Source organism: Fusarium flagelliforme (assembly GCF_020744385.1).
Source record: "Fusarium flagelliforme strain FIESC 12 MPI-CAGE-AA-0113 chromosome Unknown B0J16scaffold_5, whole genome shotgun sequence".
Lineage (NCBI taxonomy): Eukaryota > Fungi > Ascomycota > Sordariomycetes > Hypocreales > Nectriaceae > Fusarium > Fusarium flagelliforme.
In genome coordinates, this window is record NW_025763507.1 from 2,776,605 (window position 1) to 2,795,854 (window position 19,250).

At 49.8% G+C, this 19,250-nt stretch overlaps 6 protein-coding genes across 6 annotated transcripts; 5 read left to right on the top strand and 1 right to left on the bottom strand.

The window, feature by feature from the left end:
- Positions 1–212: 212 nt before the first annotated feature.
- B0J16DRAFT_416294 (uncharacterized protein) lies at positions 213–2,280 on the top strand. The gene is made up of 2 exons (XM_046133557.1): positions 213–527; positions 586–2,280. Exons 1-2 carry the CDS (start codon positions 287–289, stop codon positions 2,139–2,141), a joined length of 1,797 nt encoding a protein of 598 aa, XP_045981606.1. The 5' UTR covers positions 213–286; the 3' UTR covers positions 2,142–2,280.
- Positions 2,278–4,680, bottom strand: B0J16DRAFT_162783 (uncharacterized protein). The gene is made up of 3 exons (XM_046122235.1): positions 4,337–4,680; positions 3,675–4,275; positions 2,278–3,623 (listed from the first exon to the last, which is right to left on the bottom strand). The coding sequence occupies exons 1-3, from the start codon at positions 4,553–4,555 to the stop codon at positions 2,500–2,502; spliced, it is 1,944 nt and encodes a 647-aa protein (XP_045981607.1). The 5' UTR covers positions 4,556–4,680; the 3' UTR covers positions 2,278–2,499.
- Positions 4,681–8,531: 3,851 nt separating this feature from the next.
- Positions 8,532–10,389, top strand: B0J16DRAFT_289756 (uncharacterized protein). The gene is made up of 2 exons (XM_046124219.1): positions 8,532–9,618; positions 9,672–10,389. Exons 1-2 carry the CDS (start codon positions 8,951–8,953, stop codon positions 9,979–9,981), a joined length of 978 nt encoding a protein of 325 aa, XP_045981608.1. The 5' UTR covers positions 8,532–8,950; the 3' UTR covers positions 9,982–10,389.
- Positions 10,390–10,993: 604 nt separating this feature from the next.
- On the top strand, positions 10,994–12,204 carry B0J16DRAFT_162807 (uncharacterized protein). The gene is made up of 3 exons (XM_046122236.1): positions 10,994–11,493; positions 11,544–11,818; positions 11,870–12,204. The coding sequence occupies exons 1-3, from the start codon at positions 11,222–11,224 to the stop codon at positions 11,965–11,967; spliced, it is 645 nt and encodes a 214-aa protein (XP_045981609.1). The 5' UTR covers positions 10,994–11,221; the 3' UTR covers positions 11,968–12,204.
- A 686-nt stretch (positions 12,205–12,890) lies between these two features.
- B0J16DRAFT_345514 (uncharacterized protein) lies at positions 12,891–13,431 on the top strand. The gene is made up of 3 exons (XM_046128279.1): positions 12,891–13,079; positions 13,139–13,238; positions 13,304–13,431. Exons 1-3 carry the CDS (start codon positions 12,989–12,991, stop codon positions 13,332–13,334), a joined length of 222 nt encoding a protein of 73 aa, XP_045981610.1. The 5' UTR covers positions 12,891–12,988; the 3' UTR covers positions 13,335–13,431.
- Positions 13,432–14,062: 631 nt separating this feature from the next.
- Positions 14,063–19,204, top strand: B0J16DRAFT_307475 (uncharacterized protein). Its single transcript, XM_046124827.1, has 2 exons — positions 14,063–17,545; positions 17,593–19,204. Exons 1-2 carry the CDS (start codon positions 14,162–14,164, stop codon positions 18,760–18,762), a joined length of 4,554 nt encoding a protein of 1,517 aa, XP_045981611.1. The 5' UTR covers positions 14,063–14,161; the 3' UTR covers positions 18,763–19,204.
- The last annotated feature ends 46 nt before the right edge of the window (positions 19,205–19,250 follow it).

A 19,250-nucleotide genomic window follows, 5' to 3' on the forward strand; every position in this document is an offset into this window, starting at 1 on the left:
CAGATAAGTTCAGGAAATACGCATAAGAGGCGAAGTTATGCCAAGTCTGATCTTGACAAGACCATCAATTGTCCAAGGCGTTTTTAACCCAATCTGAGTTTACCATCAAAGCCCCGCTGGCATCTCCAATTAATTCATCAAGCTAATCTTATCTTATCCATCTAATCGCAGCGGTCAATCATGGCAAAATTCACAATTTCCATCCCCTCCATCGAAACATGTCACCAATCCTCCATCGTCAACGGCAGTCGTACCTGGAGGAGATACCCAGCGAACATTTCAGACAATGTTTGTCGCCCGACAACATGCGCGGTTGTCTGTTGCGCAGCCACTGCGGCGCACGACGTCGCCTAATCAACTTCGACTTCGTCCCTACGCTACGGGTCGCCTGACCAGCGATCAGCTCGAACCGTCCAACGATTTGTCACAACAGCTCAAAGATACAGGACTTTGGGTCCAGCGAGCGTCAAAGAGAAACGTTCTTGGGGACAAGCATCGTGTTAATATTGTTAACCAAGGCTTATGCGGTGAGCTTGTTCACACGCTCCTGAAGAGACTCACTTACTCATGAAATAAACTGTTTAGATGACATCGCCAACCTTATGGGTCCCTCCCTCGAGCGCCATCGTGGCTGCGATCTTATCGACATAAACCCAGGTGCTGGCATCTGGAGCAAAACTCTCCATGAACTGGTTCAACCTCGAAAACACATCCTCATGGAACCAGACATCGAACTCTACAAGCCACTCCTTGGCGATTTTATCGACAAACCAAACGTCGAAGTTGTTCCCAAACAAGGCATCCTTTGGAAAGATTTGCAGGAGATGCTCCGAACCTCTATCGACCAGCCGACTCGTGACCCAGCCGCCGAGCCAGAACGCAACGATACGCTCCTTGTCAATGTTAATATTTCCTATTGCCCAGCTAAGAAGTACCAAATGTTCGAGTGCGTCAGTACCATGGTTCTCTACCAGCTTATGTCCAGTATCCGATCCGCCGCGCTCTTCCAACAATACGGCCTTGTGCGCATGCTCATCTGGATTTCCGACGACGGCAAGCGCAGGCTCCTCCCACGAAGTTCCGTCCGTCGCAGACGCAGCGCTTTCGAAGCCGAACTTTCCCTCGAATGGTTGCATGAGATCGCAGGCCATGACGAATTTGAGGACCGTTACGAACTCCGCGATGAGTGGATCAATATGGAGTCTGGATATCGAACGCTCGATCGCATGAAGAAAGCTGGTCTTACCATGCCCTCTGGCCGTGAAACAAAAGTCTACCAGAATCTCACCGCCAATAGAGAGTACGCAGACCGACAACTTGCAGGCGTTGAGACTCCCATCCACAGCCGGCCTTTCCGCCAAGAGCTCGAAGAAGCCGAGAGGGAGTTGGAGAATTCTGCAGATGAGGCGCCCTCAACCCGTCTCAAAGCGCTGCGCTTCCGTCAAAAGTACGAAACTGCAGACTCGCAGTTGTATATTGAACTTCTGCAAGAGCGCGATCGACTCATGAGACTCGCTACCGAATCCCCATCCGAGTTTCCGGCCGCCGAGGCAGCATTCGACAGCCGCCTCGATAACATCAAAAAGAACACACGGAAAGAGTGGGCAATGGTTCGTGACAACTACCAACTCTTCCGACAAAAAGAACCGGTCCTCTTCTGGGACCGTCGTCCCTTCGAACCTCTCGTCACTCACGCCGAGGACTTCTATCCCAAAATGCCCTGCGCTCTTCTCGACCTCCAACCCAAGGCAATGAGCAAGTTCATTCGTCAACACGGCCCCGATGCGCGTAACGGCACTATTTCGGAAACTATGCTACGCTATTGGTGGCAGTATCCGCTTGCAACCGTCCCCAAAGCCATGAACAGTCTATGGCCTGGGTTTGGTGATCAGGCACCCGGTGTAACCTCCATCCACGATCCGGATCAGGCAGGCTCACCTCTATCGAAGCATGGAGCGTTATCTGCGCGATGTGTGACGCCAAAGCAGTGGGAGGACATTATTGAAGCGTGGCTTGACTGGCCGTTTGCGCCTGAGTATACAACGCTTGTAGGGCGCCTAACGGACGACTACGACAGACAGTTGGTGGAAGAGGACGAGTCGAAGACTCCCTCATTGGGCAACGCACCGAGTGCTATGTAAAAAAGAAGGACAGGATTGTACGACTAGGCATTGGATTAAGAAGCATACATCGGCGTTTAAAGGTATTTACGTGTATAACCACCTCATGATATAGAAACGTGTTATGGTATTGAGATAACAAATTCAACGATTTCAAATTTGCGTCAAGTATGACCCCATGTATTTGGCATTCCCTTCCTTATGCCGTTGTGTAGTTCTATATGTACTTGAAATGCCCTCCGCTTAATTTCGCTGGTCGAAAGAGTCTGGAGACCCTCGACATGCCATCGTCCCAAATAAATATCGCACGCCGTAACGCCATCGCCCTCCCTTAAATCAAGGTTAACTCCGTAACAATGTTAACTTGTCTTCTTCACATTCACAAGCCGAAGCTCTGCCATGTCTTTTCGATGGATGGATCCTTGAGCGCATCGTCTACCCAGCCCATCTTATCTCTACCATCCGCAATAACACGTCCGTACTCGAGAAGCAATCTCATGACGTAGATCTGCATATCCTCCTTCCTCAGTACTTTGTTCGCCCACTCCTTACCCGCGAGCGCAATCTTTTCCGCAGCCTTGTCGTGGCCGGCAACATCCGCGTAGCCGCGGAAGTATTCCATGATGCCATAAAAGTCCTGGAAGCGGTTGTCCATAGGTACAAAATGAACCCATGGCACGAGTCTGCTGTCGTGCCACTCACGGAAAAGGGTCGCCTTTATGGGAAGGGATGTCGAGTTGAGGAAACCGAGGTAGCGGCCTGAAAAGGAGTTCCCGTCGATATCGGGGACGTACTTATAGGCGAACTGCTTGTTCATGTCCATTCCGTCGACCTTTGCGAAGTAGTGGTCTGTGTACCAACATCTACCCTCATCTTCGCTGGGCGAGCACATGAGGTCAACGAAGCCTGCGTCAGACCACTCGCCTACCCAATCGCCAAGTCGGTTCTGAGCCTGCGCCTGAAGATGATACTGCTCGGACGGGAGGACAAAGTTTTCTGGCTTCGCAGTACCCTTCTCTGCTGCGGTGAGCTTGGTAGAATTGAGCATCGAAACGAAGCGATGACGATGAAAACCGCGCCAGTTTTCCGCCTTATTCTTTCCTCCAGTCGCAACACCTCTCCATACTACAGTGTTGCCCTTATCCTTCCATTCGACGTCGTTATCTTCACCTCCTGTGAATCGTTCTTCTGCCTTCCAGTAAATAGGAGGAGGGAGCAGAATCTCGTTGTTGATGGCAAGCTTGGAACCGCCGAACATTGGGAACAGGACCTTGGTGGACGACACAGAAATTGGGTTGATCAACAGTCCGTTAAGGCCTTGAAGATCAGGCTGATGGCAGATCTCGCTCGATTGCGTAAAGTTGGAGACATAACCGGCGTACGAGTGCGGCTCGGCGTTCGAGATATCGATTTGGGGAGACTCGTTAAATGAATCCTTAAGAGGAGCCTGGCGGGCAGGACTATCGGGGGAACATCCTCGACTGGCAATGGGCCAATAGGGGCCTGTGGCATGTTAGCAATGCTCCTTTATGAAGCTCTTGTCCGGGTGCATACTGGTCTTCTCCCATCGTTTGAAGGGGATTCTGACGTTTCTATCATGTCGTCCAGGTGCAGGCAGCTTTTGGAAGTCCGAGACCACCTCCTTTGCCGACCACAGTTTTCGTGATTCTGATCCCTTGGTCATGTAACCGTTGATATCCTCCCAGGGCACCACGAGACGAGGCTCGTCCATGGCGTTCAAGGGCATGTCCAAGTCCGGGAGCATATGTTCAATCGATCGAATCATGTCCAGCCAGATCAACGTCCAGAACCAATCACTTGTGGAATTGGCCTTGCCGTTGCGAATATGAATCGACATCTCGAAGCTGTAGGCCTCCTTGCGAATAACAGGCTGGGGAACACCCCAGAAGGGTTCGATATCATGATAAACCTGGTCCCAGAATTCTTCGACGACGATAGCGTTGTTCTGCTTGGCGAAATTCCACCACTTGTCAAAACCTGGAGGTGGATGACGTCCACGGCGCTTGCGATAGGCTTGCGCAGCCTCTTCTAGGGTCTGCGACTCCTTAGAGAGCTGCTCCTTGTGCCTCTTTCCGCCATCGTGTATGAGCTTATCAATTGGATGAGGACCTTTCACAGGCTGATCCTTTACCAACTTCAAGACAAGTAGTTAGTAAATCGGACACGTTTAGGGGTCTTGACTCTCTTCCACGTACCGGTTGTTCCACTGCCTTTCTGGGAGGTGAAGGAGGAGAGATCGGGTTCGAGTTGTCGGCAGGTTGCTGTTGGGACTTGTGCAGAGGTAGTAGGTGAGGCGTAGGAGCGCGGTTGCTGAACGTCCAGAAGGCGAAGATAATGAGAGTAGCGAGGGCGCCGAAGCGGATGAAGGAGGAAGTGCGCCGTGTCCTGAAGCCGGGCGCAAGCATATTGGGCATATCTTCGGAGGATATTATTATTCGATACGAGTTACCCGATTGACGGCGCAGCGCAAAGGAGTATTCTGACGCCAGCGACAGAAGACGTATGCGCAGCCAACTTTTTCGATTCGAGGGCGAGATGACGAATTACGGTAGGGTCGATCGCGGGGCAGAAGAGCGTTTCAAAGTCGATACTGCAGCGTGGTGGATCTCTCAAGGAAAAAGAAAAGACGTTTCGATGTAATTAATAAAATCGCTTCTTCACCACATGATTAAATCGTGCTTTTGGTGGTGCTCGCAGGCAAGAGAGAATGTCGAGCTGTCGTTTTGCCGTACTGGAGGTGCGATACTGGGAAGGGTAAATCGTGGGGAGAGTGGGTTAGAGACAGTAGAGAACGAACAGACAAGGATTGTCAAAATAAAGGGGGTCGAGGACAAGTGATAATTCTCAACGATCACGGAAGGTCAACGGAGGAAAGAAGGTGAGGTTGATAATTGATAAGGAGGAGATTCACTGAAAGGAGAAATAAGAAGCATGAATCGTAGGTCGGAATGAGGGAGAGAGACTCTATGGGAAGAGGAAGGAGCTTGCCTCAAAGATTTGCTTGCTTGACTCCTCTGGCTCGTCCTCAAAATTTCCAGACTTAGCGCTGCATTTACAGGCATAGAACAGCTCCATGTCCAGACTAGCTCAACTTAAAATGTGGGATCACCAATTTAGCTGCCGGACGATACATGCTTGACCACTTGGATTTGGTGAGAAGCCAAGTATCTTCTCAGGGGCTGCAAAATACCCAGGGCGGGCGATTTTGGAGAAGGCCTTGATCGGTGGACCCCTTGGCCCTGCCATCGGGGGGTTTTCTACAGGGGAGATAGCCGCTTAGCATTGTGAATTGGGGACAATCAGGGGCCGATCACACACTTTACACGCGTCAGGTTGATTGCGTTTGCATTTTAGAGATTGAGTACTCTGTCCAGTACAGTACCAAGGTATGACGAGAACGATTCTACTCAACATCGCTTCCACAGAGAATCCAGAGACTGAGTTTTTGTATGTCCACCCGCATGTTCGTCCATCAAAGAGTCTACGTACCGCAACAGTTAACGAGAGACAAACCCAAGGGAGATCGATCCAAAGGAAATGGTACAGTGTCCTCTTCCCAAACGGCCTTTCAAATTGTGACACTATCTTCCTTGGAACAATATGGGACGCGTGTCAGATGAGTTACAGATTGCAGGGATCATTATGAAGCTTAAGCTCCAAATCGCCTTGAAGCAACCAAGTGTAAAAACCTTGGCATTTTTTAAATAATAAAGCTCTTGTTTCAAGACGGATAGTCATAGATAACCACTTTATCTCCATGTCTTCATAACAGAATTGATGCCCTTTGTCGATGGGGACATAATGGAGTACTACTGTATCCGTAGTTGCAGCAAATACCTCGCTTCTAATTATCGAATCCGCAATCCAATGTCCCACCGAAATATCATCTAGTCGCTACAATTGGCAACCGTTTGACCCCATGCAAGCCAGTACGCAGCATTAACATCAAGTAAACTTCAAACTGTTGATCTTCAAACGTTCACTCTAAAATAAACACCAATGTTTCAACATCTGGCCAAGACGGGAGGATCGTTTCTCTTGTCTCAAAATGATTTAGCTGAGCCAGAAATAACTTGACAGATACACTCATCCTCCCGACGGCACAGGTTCGATACTTACTTTACTCCAAGGGGGTAATTGCCATGATATCCCCTGAGTGGTGTGGCTGCTAATAGGCCTGGCCCGCTCCTGGCGCGATCTTAACCATCTCGGAATAGATCACAAGCGTCGTTAGATGAGATCTTCATAGCGATGGATTGGGTTTAATTAACCGACAATTGCTTATGAGTCTTTCTCCATGACTAGACTTTGGAATGAATGTAAGGAGACGGTAGTTTGCATGTAAATCCCGCAATGACATGTTTCCATGAATGTTTGCTCGACGCAGTGTCAAGGCATGTTTCATCAAGCATTGAACTTCAAGAAAACACTCTACATCAGATCTGATCTGATCTACAAGACACAACCTGAGCAAACGACGGATCCTTGCGGAACTCACATGCGCTGTGTTTGTACTATCATAGCAAATGACAGCTCGGCACACACGACAATGGTGTGATGGGAAGTGCACAGGACGGCTAGTGACGTCTGCCAACGTCTCTTTTCTTGTCATCCAGACCATTCCTCACCAGAAGATGATCTTCCCAAGGTCTTACATCCTCTCAGGGTTTTAGCATGATAAGCTTTTGCAGTGGAGAACCCGTCCGAAACAGAGGCGAGATCTAGTCTAAACCACGGTACGACTACCGTGCAAGATCTCAACACGAGGTTCTAGTCAGCTGACATTCTGGTGCTGTACTGACTCAGCTGAGTTATTCATAACTCCGACTCTGTATGCGACAATGTTACAAGTTAGACAGAGAGCGACGTTTGAGATTGGTTGTGCATGATTTATTGGGCAACGTGTACCTTGATTTGCTCGTTGAGCAACACGAACCAGCAGGAGGTAAAGGTTGCGAAGAGGCAGTTTAATGCTCTTATGACCTGGAGTCTTGTCCTACCCCAATGTTGGAATTGCAACCGTCTGCTCTTGATGTCGCCTAAATTGTCAATTTTCTTGCTCACATTTCTGTGCTCTAAAACGAGCTGTCAATTTCGCCAACGACTGCCATAAATACACGTCTCTATCACCTGCCTTATCCGTCTCGAGATCCGTTGCGTTGACTTTATGATATGCCTGTACTGCCAAGCCTGCTCGCTGTCGTCTGCGCAACTTCTAGCCTCGATCTTCGCTGTGTCACTGTGGAAGCGAACGAGACAGTATTGCAGAACATAGTTTAAAGCCCTACTCGGCACAGAGTAGTTTGAGAAAGAATCCCATCGGTGGAGTAAGAGCTGCGGCTCCGGAGCTTTCCCCAGCTCACTGGGAATAAACCGGCCGGTGAATTGTCCATGGAGGCTAACTTCTGAGCTACCGTCGTTCAACCTGTTGGTAGGTCTACAGCTTGGAGTTTTCGATGCAATTCCAAGATTCCAAGAAGATATCAAGGGAATGCCTGTCGGTGAAAATTCTCTGTCAGGAATGTTTGGTCGTATTGATCCATTTCTCAACGGGTCATGTCGGCCCAACTCAAACTCATCGGTTAAAAAGAAGAGACAAAAGATAACGGCAACGCTGGCTTGCTTGCTGCGGGCGTCATGGCGTGGGACGCTTCAGACAAAAAGACCCAGAAACCTGAACCTAGGCGTATTGGCAATATATAGAGCTAGTAACTTAGGGGTAGGTTGCAGCGATAGCTAGTAACTTAGGGGAAGGCAGACCCGCGACTCCTATGCCCGTTGGCTCCGAGGCTCCAGCGAGGAAAATACAGCTAGTAACTTAGGGGTAAGGAGTGCCGGGTCATCACCCACGGGCATGACCATGGACAAGAGTCGGGGAGGAAGATGGCTGTTTACCATTACCTAACATTACCTAAGATGAAAAGCTGGTTATCGGCGGTTTTGAACGGTCATCCCACGCTTTTTTGCGAGATGGCGGGCGTTAAGAAGTCATCTTGAATCTTGCTGATAGTGCCTGGTGTTGAGTGTTTCTGTACAACTTCACATGGCAAAAAACATAGGACGGTTGACAGCCGGCACTTGGCCATAAGTGGAGGGAACGAGCTGAGCTGCCGTTGGGGCGGGCATTTTTGGCATTGGACGGGATGGAGGTAAAAAAGAAAGGGCAAATAGAATGGATTGGTAACAGAAACCACCTTTATCCAGGACCAGGACCCAGATCAGCGGGACCGCGCTATCTCTTGCATCTTGCACTGCCAATGCGAGCCAACAGAAGGCGTTGGCTCTAAACTACTTTTGTCGAGTGACTAGGTTGTCGGATGACCACCATGATCGTCTTTACAGTGTTGACAAAGGGCAACTCATGACAACTCTTTTGTTGATACAGTACATACTGAATTGACTCTCTGAACTAGGTTTTTTGTATGTAAGAGAAACCCCCGCCCGTCTGCAACCGAAAAGCCGACGCTATTACCTTATCCATATTCCGCTCTCAGGGAATGGGACTTGGAGACTCGGAGTGTCAGTGTCTGGGTCTGTGCCGCCGGCCGATTGCAGCCTATTGAGAAGGTCAAAAGACGCCGAGAAGATGGACGGGCAGTGCCATTGACGTCCAAATACAAATGGAGGCTTTTCTCGCCGTTTTTTATTAACCTTTCTCTTTCTTTCTCTTCTTCTTTATCCTTCGCAAGCCCCTTCTTCTCATATTCACTGTTCTTATTTGCTACGTCTTATCTCTTATCGTAGCTCTACGTCAATCCTCACTCCCCCACATTCCGCCGCTTCGCTTCCACTTACACCAAACCGCCAATATGAACACCGGTCTTGTCAACAGCCGCTTCCTCTCCAAGCCAGATGAAGTCGGCGTCGTTGCTGTCGGATTCTCAGGTGGTCAGCCTAAAGCCGGTGTTGACATTGGACCTGCTGCTCTTATTCAGTCTGGCCTTCTCACTGAGATTCGTGATGAGCTTGGCTACAAGCTCTTTGGCGATGAGTCCGTCCAGCAATTCGAGGATCTCGTCCCTGAGTCGGATCCTGACTACCGCGGTATGAAGAAGGCCCGTCACGCATCTGCCGTGACTCGCAAGATTGCCTCGCACACCTATGAGCACTCACGCGAGGGACGCATGACTCTTACACTTGGCGGTGACCACAGCATTGCTATTGGTACCATTGCCGGAACTGCCAAGGCTACCCGAGAGCGCTTGAACCGCGAGATCGCTGTTATCTGGGTTGATGCCCACGCCGATATCAACACTCCCGAGAGCAGTGACAGTGGTAACATCCACGGCATGCCCGTTGCTTTCTTGACAGGTCTGGCCAAGGAAGACAAGGAGGAGTACTTTGGCTGGCTCGAGGAAGACATGCGTCTGAGCGTCAAGAAGCTGGTGTACATTGGTCTTCGCTCCGTCGACATTGGCGAGAAGAAGATCCTCCGCGAACATGGCATCAAGGCTTTCAGCATGCATGACGTTGACCGGTATGTAATTCTTCGGTCCATATTAATGAACTTTACTGACTTTTGACTTGCAGTCATGGCATTGGCCGTGTCGTCGAGATGGCCCTCGCTCACATCGGCAACGACACACCCATTCATCTGTCCTTCGACGTCGATGCCCTCGACCCCATGTGGGCTCCCAGCACAGGCACACCCGTCCGCGGCGGTCTGACTCTCCGTGAAGGCGACTTCATCTGCGAGAGCGTGCACGAGACAGGCAACCTCGTTGCCATTGACCTGGTCGAGGTGAACCCTCACTTGGCTGATACCAAGCAAGCCGAGCAGAACACCATCCACGCCGGATGCTCACTCGTCCGATGCGCCCTTGGTGAGACACTGCTATAAAGAAATAGGAACGACATTTTCTTTTGTGATTCTGGAAGACATGATGACTTGGGCAAATGCATTGATATGGAGTACTATCTGTATTTGATGGCGGATGATTGATGATATCCTTGAGTTGAGTGAACGATTGATTGGGTCAGTGCATATCATACATCTCTATATAAGCGAATTGCGAGATCACTCTCGAAATAAAATACATTTCTCTCGGAGGTGCTGTTTAAGTCAAGTCCACCCACTGTGAGGTTCCGCTTATTCGGCGGAATTGATGGATGTCTCCGTACAGAATACATACACTAAAATAAAAATGCTGAAGGCTTCTAATAATCAATCGATCTTTCGATCTTCAAACGATCAATCATAAAGAAGCCATCTCGAAGGCTGGGCTGGATCCGTTACAATTTTGACGTGTATCCATTCACGAGCTGTTGCAGCGTCACTGGCCCCTGTTGTGTCGCGTTCCCAGCCACGCAACAGCAGCTCCCAACCTCCTCAAGAAAGCCTCACCAAAGAATGCATTAGGAGTAATTTCACATGGGCTCGTCAATTGGACAGATTCTCTGGCGTCAAAAAATATCCCTTGTCTATTGACTTTTGTCCTTTTGCAATTCAATCCTCCTTTGCTTTTTCCATCTTTTCTGTTTTAATGCCAAGGTTCGGCAGTACTACACTTCGCTTGACAATCGGAACTCAACCGTTCCATATCAATTTTATGATTCACCATTCGCTACAATTCTCACGTCCAACGCCTAATCGATACCTAACATCCCATCTTTTCTCTCGTTGATACTCTGTACAAAAGGCCTCAATTAAATTCCATCCTCTTGGCGTATTCGACGCCGACGTCACATCTTTATTGGTAGTGTAGCCAGCGCAGCACAATCTCCACCCCCGGATCTTCTGCCCCAAACACGACGCGAGAAAAATCACTCTTCCTCCCATCGATAAGGCGAAGCGTGCGGCATCAACGCAGAGTCTACATTCTGAGGCATCCGATCTCCAATACAATCCTCTACGAGGCATTTCGAATCCACTGGACAATAATACGCGCCGCGATTGGCGGGGCTGGCAACGTGGCGGTCTTTGGGCAGGAAACGCAGGAAAGGAGCGTCTGCAAGTAACGCGAGCGAGGCTGAAAAAAGAAGGGGATTGCTTTTAAATCTCCGTCAACTCCTCGATTGCCGAATAACGCAGATCGTGCCGTTACTCCGCGCTTGGAAACTTACGAAATTGATCAACAACCATGGTCGCCAAATCAACACTTACCGGTTTGACCGGCACAACAGGATGGACTGGAACAACGGGATGGACTGGAACGAGGACTGGAACGAGCCAGACCAGGTCTTCCATGACTTACGACGGTCCTCCGCCTTCTACTCATGTGCGAACATACAACTGGCCTCCTTGGCAGCTGAACTTTTGGATCTTTGTGATCCTCCTCGCGTCAACAAGCATCATTGGCGTTTTCGCGACGTTCGTACAAATACAAAACCAACTCGAACTCGGCATCCCATGGTATGTCTGCCCAACAGTGATCCTGGTGTCTCGATGCTAACAAAAGCCAGGTACTTCCCCTACTTCATCACCGTCGGCGGCCTCTCGATCCTCTTCATCCTCGGCATTTTCTGGCTCATTGGCCAGCGACGACTACTTCCCGCGATCGTCATGGTCGGCGGCTTCATGTTCTTTATACTATGGCTTGTTGGACTCGTCGTGGTTGCGATACAGCTGTTTGGACCTGATGGGTCTATCCAGAGTGTATGCGACGTGCAGGTCTTTGGAAGGAACCCCAAGGGTACGGGCGAGGCTACTATGGCATGGCTCCAACAGCGAAACATCTGTATGTTTTTATTGCTCCATGATCACTAGATTTCATACTAACGGGTTTCAGGTCAATCATGGCAGCTGGTTTTCGCAATGGCCCTTACAGGAACTGTCTTCTTCGTCTGGGTTATGATCATGGCCTATCAAGTGTTCGTCAACTCATAAGCCAGCACTTTAGATGCGCTTTGACGGAAGATGACTCTTATAACGAAATAACGATGCATGGCAACGAAGCCACGGAGTTGAATGGTTTGATACGTGATGATGCGGTTTGCATTGGACTGGAGTTGTTAACGATTGGACAAAACGAGTGCATTTACAGGTATAGCTCACATAATGGAATTGCATAGACAGGGTTCGATAGCTAGTTTGTTAATACAAGATCATTATACACATGAAACAAAGTTGGTCAATAGTAGTCTGCCTTGGTATCTGCAATAAGGTGCGTTTTGTAGAATTGACGTCCTGAAAGCACCTGAGCTTCTTTGACAAAGAGCCGAGACCTTCGAAGTAAGGCACTTTTATTAATCCCTCTATCACGAGCAACGCCAGCTTCAACTAGTGGCAGGACCATCTCTGCAAGCGTGATTATTTCAGCTGCCTCTGTACGGCGGTGTTGCTAGTTCCTGCATTTCAGCTTCCATGGCCAAGGTCTCGAACCGACGACAAGCCTTTGTTCTCCACCTTAGCTCGAGTGGAGCTTTGATATCATCGCGACAATCATCGGGAAGTCTCAAGGTCTTTCTCCCCAATGAAACAAGAACAACAGCGAAAAAAGTTGCCAAGTTCAATCGTCGAAACGCGTATGATGAAAGCCCAGAGTTCGGAACTGCCGAGATCCCGGAATCGGCGTGCCGGGAGGTAGAAGATGTGAAGGAAGAGTTGGTAATTCAGGGTCTAAGTGACGTAGCTAGTGCCCCTGTCGCGTGGGATGACGAAAGAAGGTTGGCAGCAAATCGAGGGGATCTGCGGATTATTCCACTATTGCCCAATGGGTTTGGGATAAGTTGGAAGGCTTTGACTATTATTAGATCGATAGCTGAAAGGTATAAGAAGGTCGAGTGTTGCTGCTTAAGATTGCTATCCATCAACAACAACATTTACATCTACAACAAGAACTCTCCATTCTTCCTCACAACACTACATCAACCCAATCTCTTCTCTACTTTCCCACACAAACTACACAATGGATTTCGTCAAGAACGCTATGGGAGGTAGCAAGGACAGCTCCTCCAAGTCCAGCGGCGGTAACCAGGACATGGACTACGTTGACAAGGGTACGATACACTCTCCCTCAGATCCTAAATAATTCTTGACCTTTACTGACACCCATCAGCCGCTGCCTTCGCCAACGAAAAGGCTGGCACAAACATCTCCCGCGAGAACCAGGAGAAGATTACCGACTTCGGCCGTAACGCCTACGAGAAGCAGACTGGGTAAGTGGCATACGAAGAAGGCCTTATCGTATAAATGAACCGTAACTGACAATGATGGTGTGTAGCAACAAGATCGACCCCAAGATCTCTCACTAAAGAGAATAATAATTTCTAATGAGATAAATGGATGCTCAAAGCGATTGACGAGCTAGTATGAATTAATATGAAATAATTATTGATCTACACAATGAATGACTGAATTGAGTTCAAAAATGGCGCCGAGTCTGGCATGTGAATGTTGAAACTGTTAGAGTAATTCTCCGATACGGTAACAAGCTTCCATTGTGTAAACCCACAGAACCATTACGATATACCCTGTACTTTGGATACATTGTGAGTTCTGTATCATCTTCTCCAATTAATACCCCAGATCCCAATGCGACATCCATTGTCGAAGGATACTTGTAATTGTTTCAGCTTTATCTGCTGTTATCTCCGAAAATGCCTCGCTCACAGGAGTATATTCGACATCTACCACTCACAATATTGGGTTCACTTTCAACACCATTCGAATCAGAGGCTTAATTGCTCTGCGCTGGCAACCTAACGTTGTCCCCAGCAACCAGTCTTATCTACCTAGCCAGCTACTGTACCAGCCACGAGCTAGCCCCGCTGTTTCCCCTCGTGCCGCTAAACAGAGTCAACACTGAACGAGAATATCTCATTGGCGGACACAATCAACTATTCAACGGCGCTGAGAGCTCGATTCTAATTTAGCGCTGTCGGGTCCTGTCAGGTTTTCTCTTTAGTGAGAAGTGACGCCAAGCTGGCATAATATTCAGCACCTCTGTCCAAGGCTAGGGGACCCAAGATCCATCCCAATACCCGACCATTTCCACTTCTATTTCCCTCCCTTCGACACTGCATTGCGTTGATAACCACCAACCACAGACAGCCACGCATCGCGGTCGCCGCAATGCATCATGGCCAACGATGAGCAAGACCACGACCAAGGCCACAGCAGCCAACCATCGACTCCAGGCCCAGCTAACAACAGCAACGACGGGTCGCGCCCACAGACGGCCCATCGCGTCTCACATAGTGATGACCTCCACGAGGCCACTGAGACATCAGACCTGACAGACGATACAGTCGCCGATACTTCGCAAATACAGGGTCAAGAATCAGAGCCGACAGAGTCAATCGAAGCGCCATCTCCCCATGATATTGCGATAAACATTGACGACACACATGCAAAAACTCCAACACCGACAAACTCCAACAGCAACCCCCCGACAACCCACGAAGAGTATATGCTGCAACGCCCTGGACGTTCAGCCCCTGAAACCAGCTATTTTGACGATCTGACCCGTGCCCACGACGATTCATTAACCGAGGAGGACGTTAGACGCCACCTGGGAGACGTGGAGTCTAGTTTTTTGCCTGCCCTGTCGCCTATTCCCACTGCTCACACAAATAAAGAGGGAGGCATTGACGATACGTTCCAGTTCGACTCACCCACGAAAAAGCCTGCTCCTCAGCCAATTCAGCAAAGGCAGCAATCACAACAGTTGCAATCGCCGCAAGAATACGAGGAAGACCACGATGTGACAAGCTCGTCTATAAACACTTCTGGCTTCGAGAACTTTTCTTCACCTACCGCTGCGGCCACTAGGAGAACCATTTCGCGCGCTGTTAGCATGGCAAGCCAGCGGACACAGGATCGCAGCGCAAGCTACGATGAAAGCGAGAACCAGGAGACCGAACACGAGAGCTCACAAGTGTCCAGCACTGGCGATAACGAGCCCCCTTTGTCGAGAACACATTCGCAATCCGAACAGGTTGATGTCGGCAGCACGCATGGACAATCACAACGAAGCAATCGACCCAAATATCTGCGCAGTCGCTTTGGAAGCCAACGATCGTCGACATCTTCATTTGCGACCAATCCCGAATCTCATGAAGGCAGCGACATGACTGTTGGCCTCGGCACTGATTACGCTCTTCAATCCGGAGGTGCAGTTCCCGCAATGGGCATGCTACGAAATCCAAGCAACCCAATGTTACGGTCCATCAGCATAGGAAGCATGGGCAGTGTTGGGTCAGCCTTTGGCGCTGAGGACTACACTGATAACTCCCTACCGCAACTCGAGCCGCTACCCGAAGTCGATAGTCCCGAACGGCCGCGACATCAAGATTTGCTCTCAACACCAAGGCCCTCTAAGGAAGGGTTCACCACAGCACCCACAGATACCGTCATCGCACGACATGTTAGAAACGTCCAAGTACCGGAATCTTTAGCTAAGGAGTACAAGTTCAAAGGTGGCCTGGAAACCCCCCAAAAGCCCGCTTCAATTGCCATGGGCTCAGTGAATACGGCTCGATCCGGGAGGAACTTGACACTGAAGGAGCAGAGCAGCACAATTGAACGGCTGTCCAAGGAGAACTTCGATCTCAAGCTCAAAGTTATGTTCTTGAGCGATCGCCTTGACAAGCTTTCAGAAGAGGGTATCAAAGAAATGATCTCGGAAAATGTCGACCTTAAAACTGGCCTTGCGGTGTTGCAGCGCGACAACAAGGTTCTGCGAAGGAGGGTCAAAGAGTTGGAGAAGCAAGTGAGGGACGAAGGGGAGCGACCAAGCACAGCCCACAGTGGTGCATCATCGACGGACCAGACGGCCCGAATGGGAGAGGAGGAAGCTCAAGAGCGGGAGGAAGAGCTTATTTTCCTGCGGGAGCGCGTTGAAGAATACGCCACCGAAATCGAGCGGCTACGGTCGGAAAGCTTAACCAAAGAGAATGAGAGGCGCAAGTTTGCAGATATCGTCAGGTCGCTAGGCGAACGGTCGAGCGAAAACATGGAACGACAAGAGGAGGCCGATGTATGGAAAGACCTCCTCGAGCAAGAGACCGCCCGCAGAGAACAGGCCGATGATGAAAACAAGAGGCTAAGAGAGGAGGTGTTTAAGCTCAAGCAGGACTTGTCTGGTGGACAGGGAGGCATGCACCATACAACGAACATCTACAACATTACCAAAAAGCACCGGGATGGCACCATGTCGGAAGGCCGACCTATTTCTGGTCTATCGGGCGATATGGAGAGTTCGAATGGCAACTTCAGCTCGGCTACTACCCTTGTTGATGAACTGCGTCGGGAGAGTGAACAGCTACGTCATGAGAACGCCGAACTAAGACGTGAGGTTGGTGCGCAGACATCCATGCTGACCTCAAGGAACCGTGAGAAGGAGCGCCTCTACCAGGAGATTGAGGATCTCAAAATGGCTCAGCGACGAGGTCGGCCGGCTCCCTCAACCATTGATAGTCTTCTTGAACGATCAGCTTCGCAGGTTGGCGGTGGCGATAGGCCCCAGTCCCGCGGAAGCTTCAAGACACGGACACAGATTGAGGAGGAAGCCGAGCGAGAGGAATTTGAGAATAAGATGGCCGAGATGCGCGACAAGATCAGTGAGGTAAAGCTGCAAAATCAAGAGTTGCAGCGCGAACTTGAGATTTGCATGGAGGACTTTGAGACGGCTGTGGACGGCAAGCGACAAGCTGAAGATGCAGCGCTAGCACTCCAGGAGGATCTCAACAATGCCATGAATGATCTTGTCGCCCTGCAATCTGAACGTGACGAAGCGCTCCGCGAGCAAAGCGAGATGGAGAACGAATTCGAGTCGCTGAGGAAGGAGGCACAAGAGGAGATTGATGCGTTGGAAGCAGAGGCCGATCAACAAGCCGAAGACATGCAGCGAGTGCAAGCTGATCTTCAAGACCGTTCAGAAAACTTTGACGCCTTACAGGAAGAGATGCGCAAGATGAGCGAGGCCTTGATACGGCTTGAAGATGACCAGGAGAACAAGCTACGACGAATCCAGCAGCTCGAGCAGGAGTTGGACTCGTCCAACAAGGAGCTTGAAGATTTGGAGCAGAAGCTCATGGAATCCAACGATAAAAACCAGCGACTCTCTGTGCAGCAGGAATCCTCCCAAGGAGAGATTGCATTCCTACGAGAAGAGCAGGAGACCGACAAGATTCGGATTGGAGACCTTGAAGCTGCTGTTGCCAACGCCGAGCAGAGCATACGGGAAGAAAAGGAACGAGTTAAGGAATTGGACAACCGTCTGCAGCAAGAGCGACACCAGCGGGAGATTGTGGCGGATCAAGAGAAGGAAGAGGTACAGCAATTCGTCAACGAACTCAATAGGGAGGCTTCGGCAGCCAAGGACGAAGCTCGTCGTCTGCGTAAGAACCTGACATCGAGGGAGGTTGAGGCGACGGAGTGGAAGGAGAGGCTGATGGAGCTTGAGAATAATCTTCGTGAAGCTCTGGGTGATCTCAACGGTACCCGATCTTCTCTCCTCAAGGTATGTTGCTTCTCTGTTGGTGAAGAAGGTCGACTAACGCTTTACAGTCCATTGCCAAGTTGCAACGCGAGCTTGAGAACACAATCCGAGATCTCGACGCCAGCAAGGCAGCGCTGGTGGAGAAGGATCGTATTATCAAGCAACGTGACTCTCTGCTCGAGTCGCATGCTCTGGAAAGCCGCAAACTCGCTGAACTCCTCGACAAGGAGCGTCTCGCTCATCGAAACACAAAGTCGCAATATGACACGTTCCAGAAGTCACATCAGCATCTTACCCGCACTGCGAGCAGTCAGGATGTCCGCATTGCCGAGTTGGAGACCAACAAGAGTCAGGACCGCAGGAGGATTGCTGTGCTCGAACAGACAGCCCGCGATCAATTACAAGAACGCAATGAGCTGTTGCTGCAACTGTGGCATAAGCTTAGCCATCTCTGTGGCAGGGAGTGGGTCAACGGCAACTCACTCATCGACCGTCAGGTCCTGCCATCGGTTGAGGTCATTGCCAACCGATTGCCCAGTTTCTCAAAGAACCTGTTGGCTGCTATCAAGGCCATCGAGAACATGGTCGGATCATTCGAGACGCGCATCAAGTCCGTGGAACGAGATCTACACCGTGAGTATCAGACTCTTGAAAGCAATCTTGAAGTGCGCACCAAGAAGCTGGATCGACTGGAGACGATGGTTAGAAACTCCATCTCTTCAGGGTCGTTGAGCCACGATGCTCGATACAACCGTCTGGAAGAGGCCTACCGCCAACTCAAGGTTGAGAACACTACTCTACGCACAGCTAACGACGTGCGAGCGCGCGCAGCCTATTCTTCAAGAGACAGCTCAGATGCTCTTGTCCCCCACTCACCGTCACCTTCCGTTCCTCGCGGTCCGGGCGAACAAGGCCGCGATCGCAGCAGCCGCTCCAAATCACGTTCCTCCACTTTGACAAGAGCACACACAACAACCGCCCTACCAGGCTCTTCGGCAGGTGGTCTAGGTCTACGAGATATGACTGCCCTCAACGAAGAGAACAACAATGGTAGTGGGGGTGCCAACAATGACAACAGATGGCTCTTCCGCCTCCGCGACATGGAATACAAGCTCAAGATGGAGCGTGAAGGACGAAACCAAGATCGGCATGCAGCAAGGCAACGACTGGGTGGTCTGGAGATGGAGAATAGGGACTTGAAAGAGCGAATGAAGAGGGCTTTAGGGGATATCGATTAAAAAGCAAAGCAAGCGTAGGAGTTGGGGGCAGGTCGATGGATTCGCAAGGGAAAGCCATGAACAAAAAGAGAGGTATTAATCATATATGGAGCTAGGGTGTTTTTTTTGTTGTGCTTGTTACCTGACATGAGTCTGGGGGTATTTGTTCATTTGTATCTTGTATAAATACCGGTTCGGTAAAGGTATTATTTCCTGTCTATTTATTTTACTGTTACTGAAGGCGTGGATGGAAGCAAAGCATTCAAGGGGAATTGATTTGGGTATTCTATTGGTTCACTTGACTTCTGTTGCTGCTACATCGCTGTGATGAATCATTGTAAACAGTTGCCTGCTTTCAATACCTGATGATTCCGTTAACGATCTGCTTGATGTTGTTTTTGCAACCCGCGAGAGACTTTTGAATGAGAATGAGGCATGACGATGAGTGGGGTTCGGTTGTTGGTGGCTTCGATTACTTGGTACTGTAGAGCACTGTAGAGTCTCAGTAT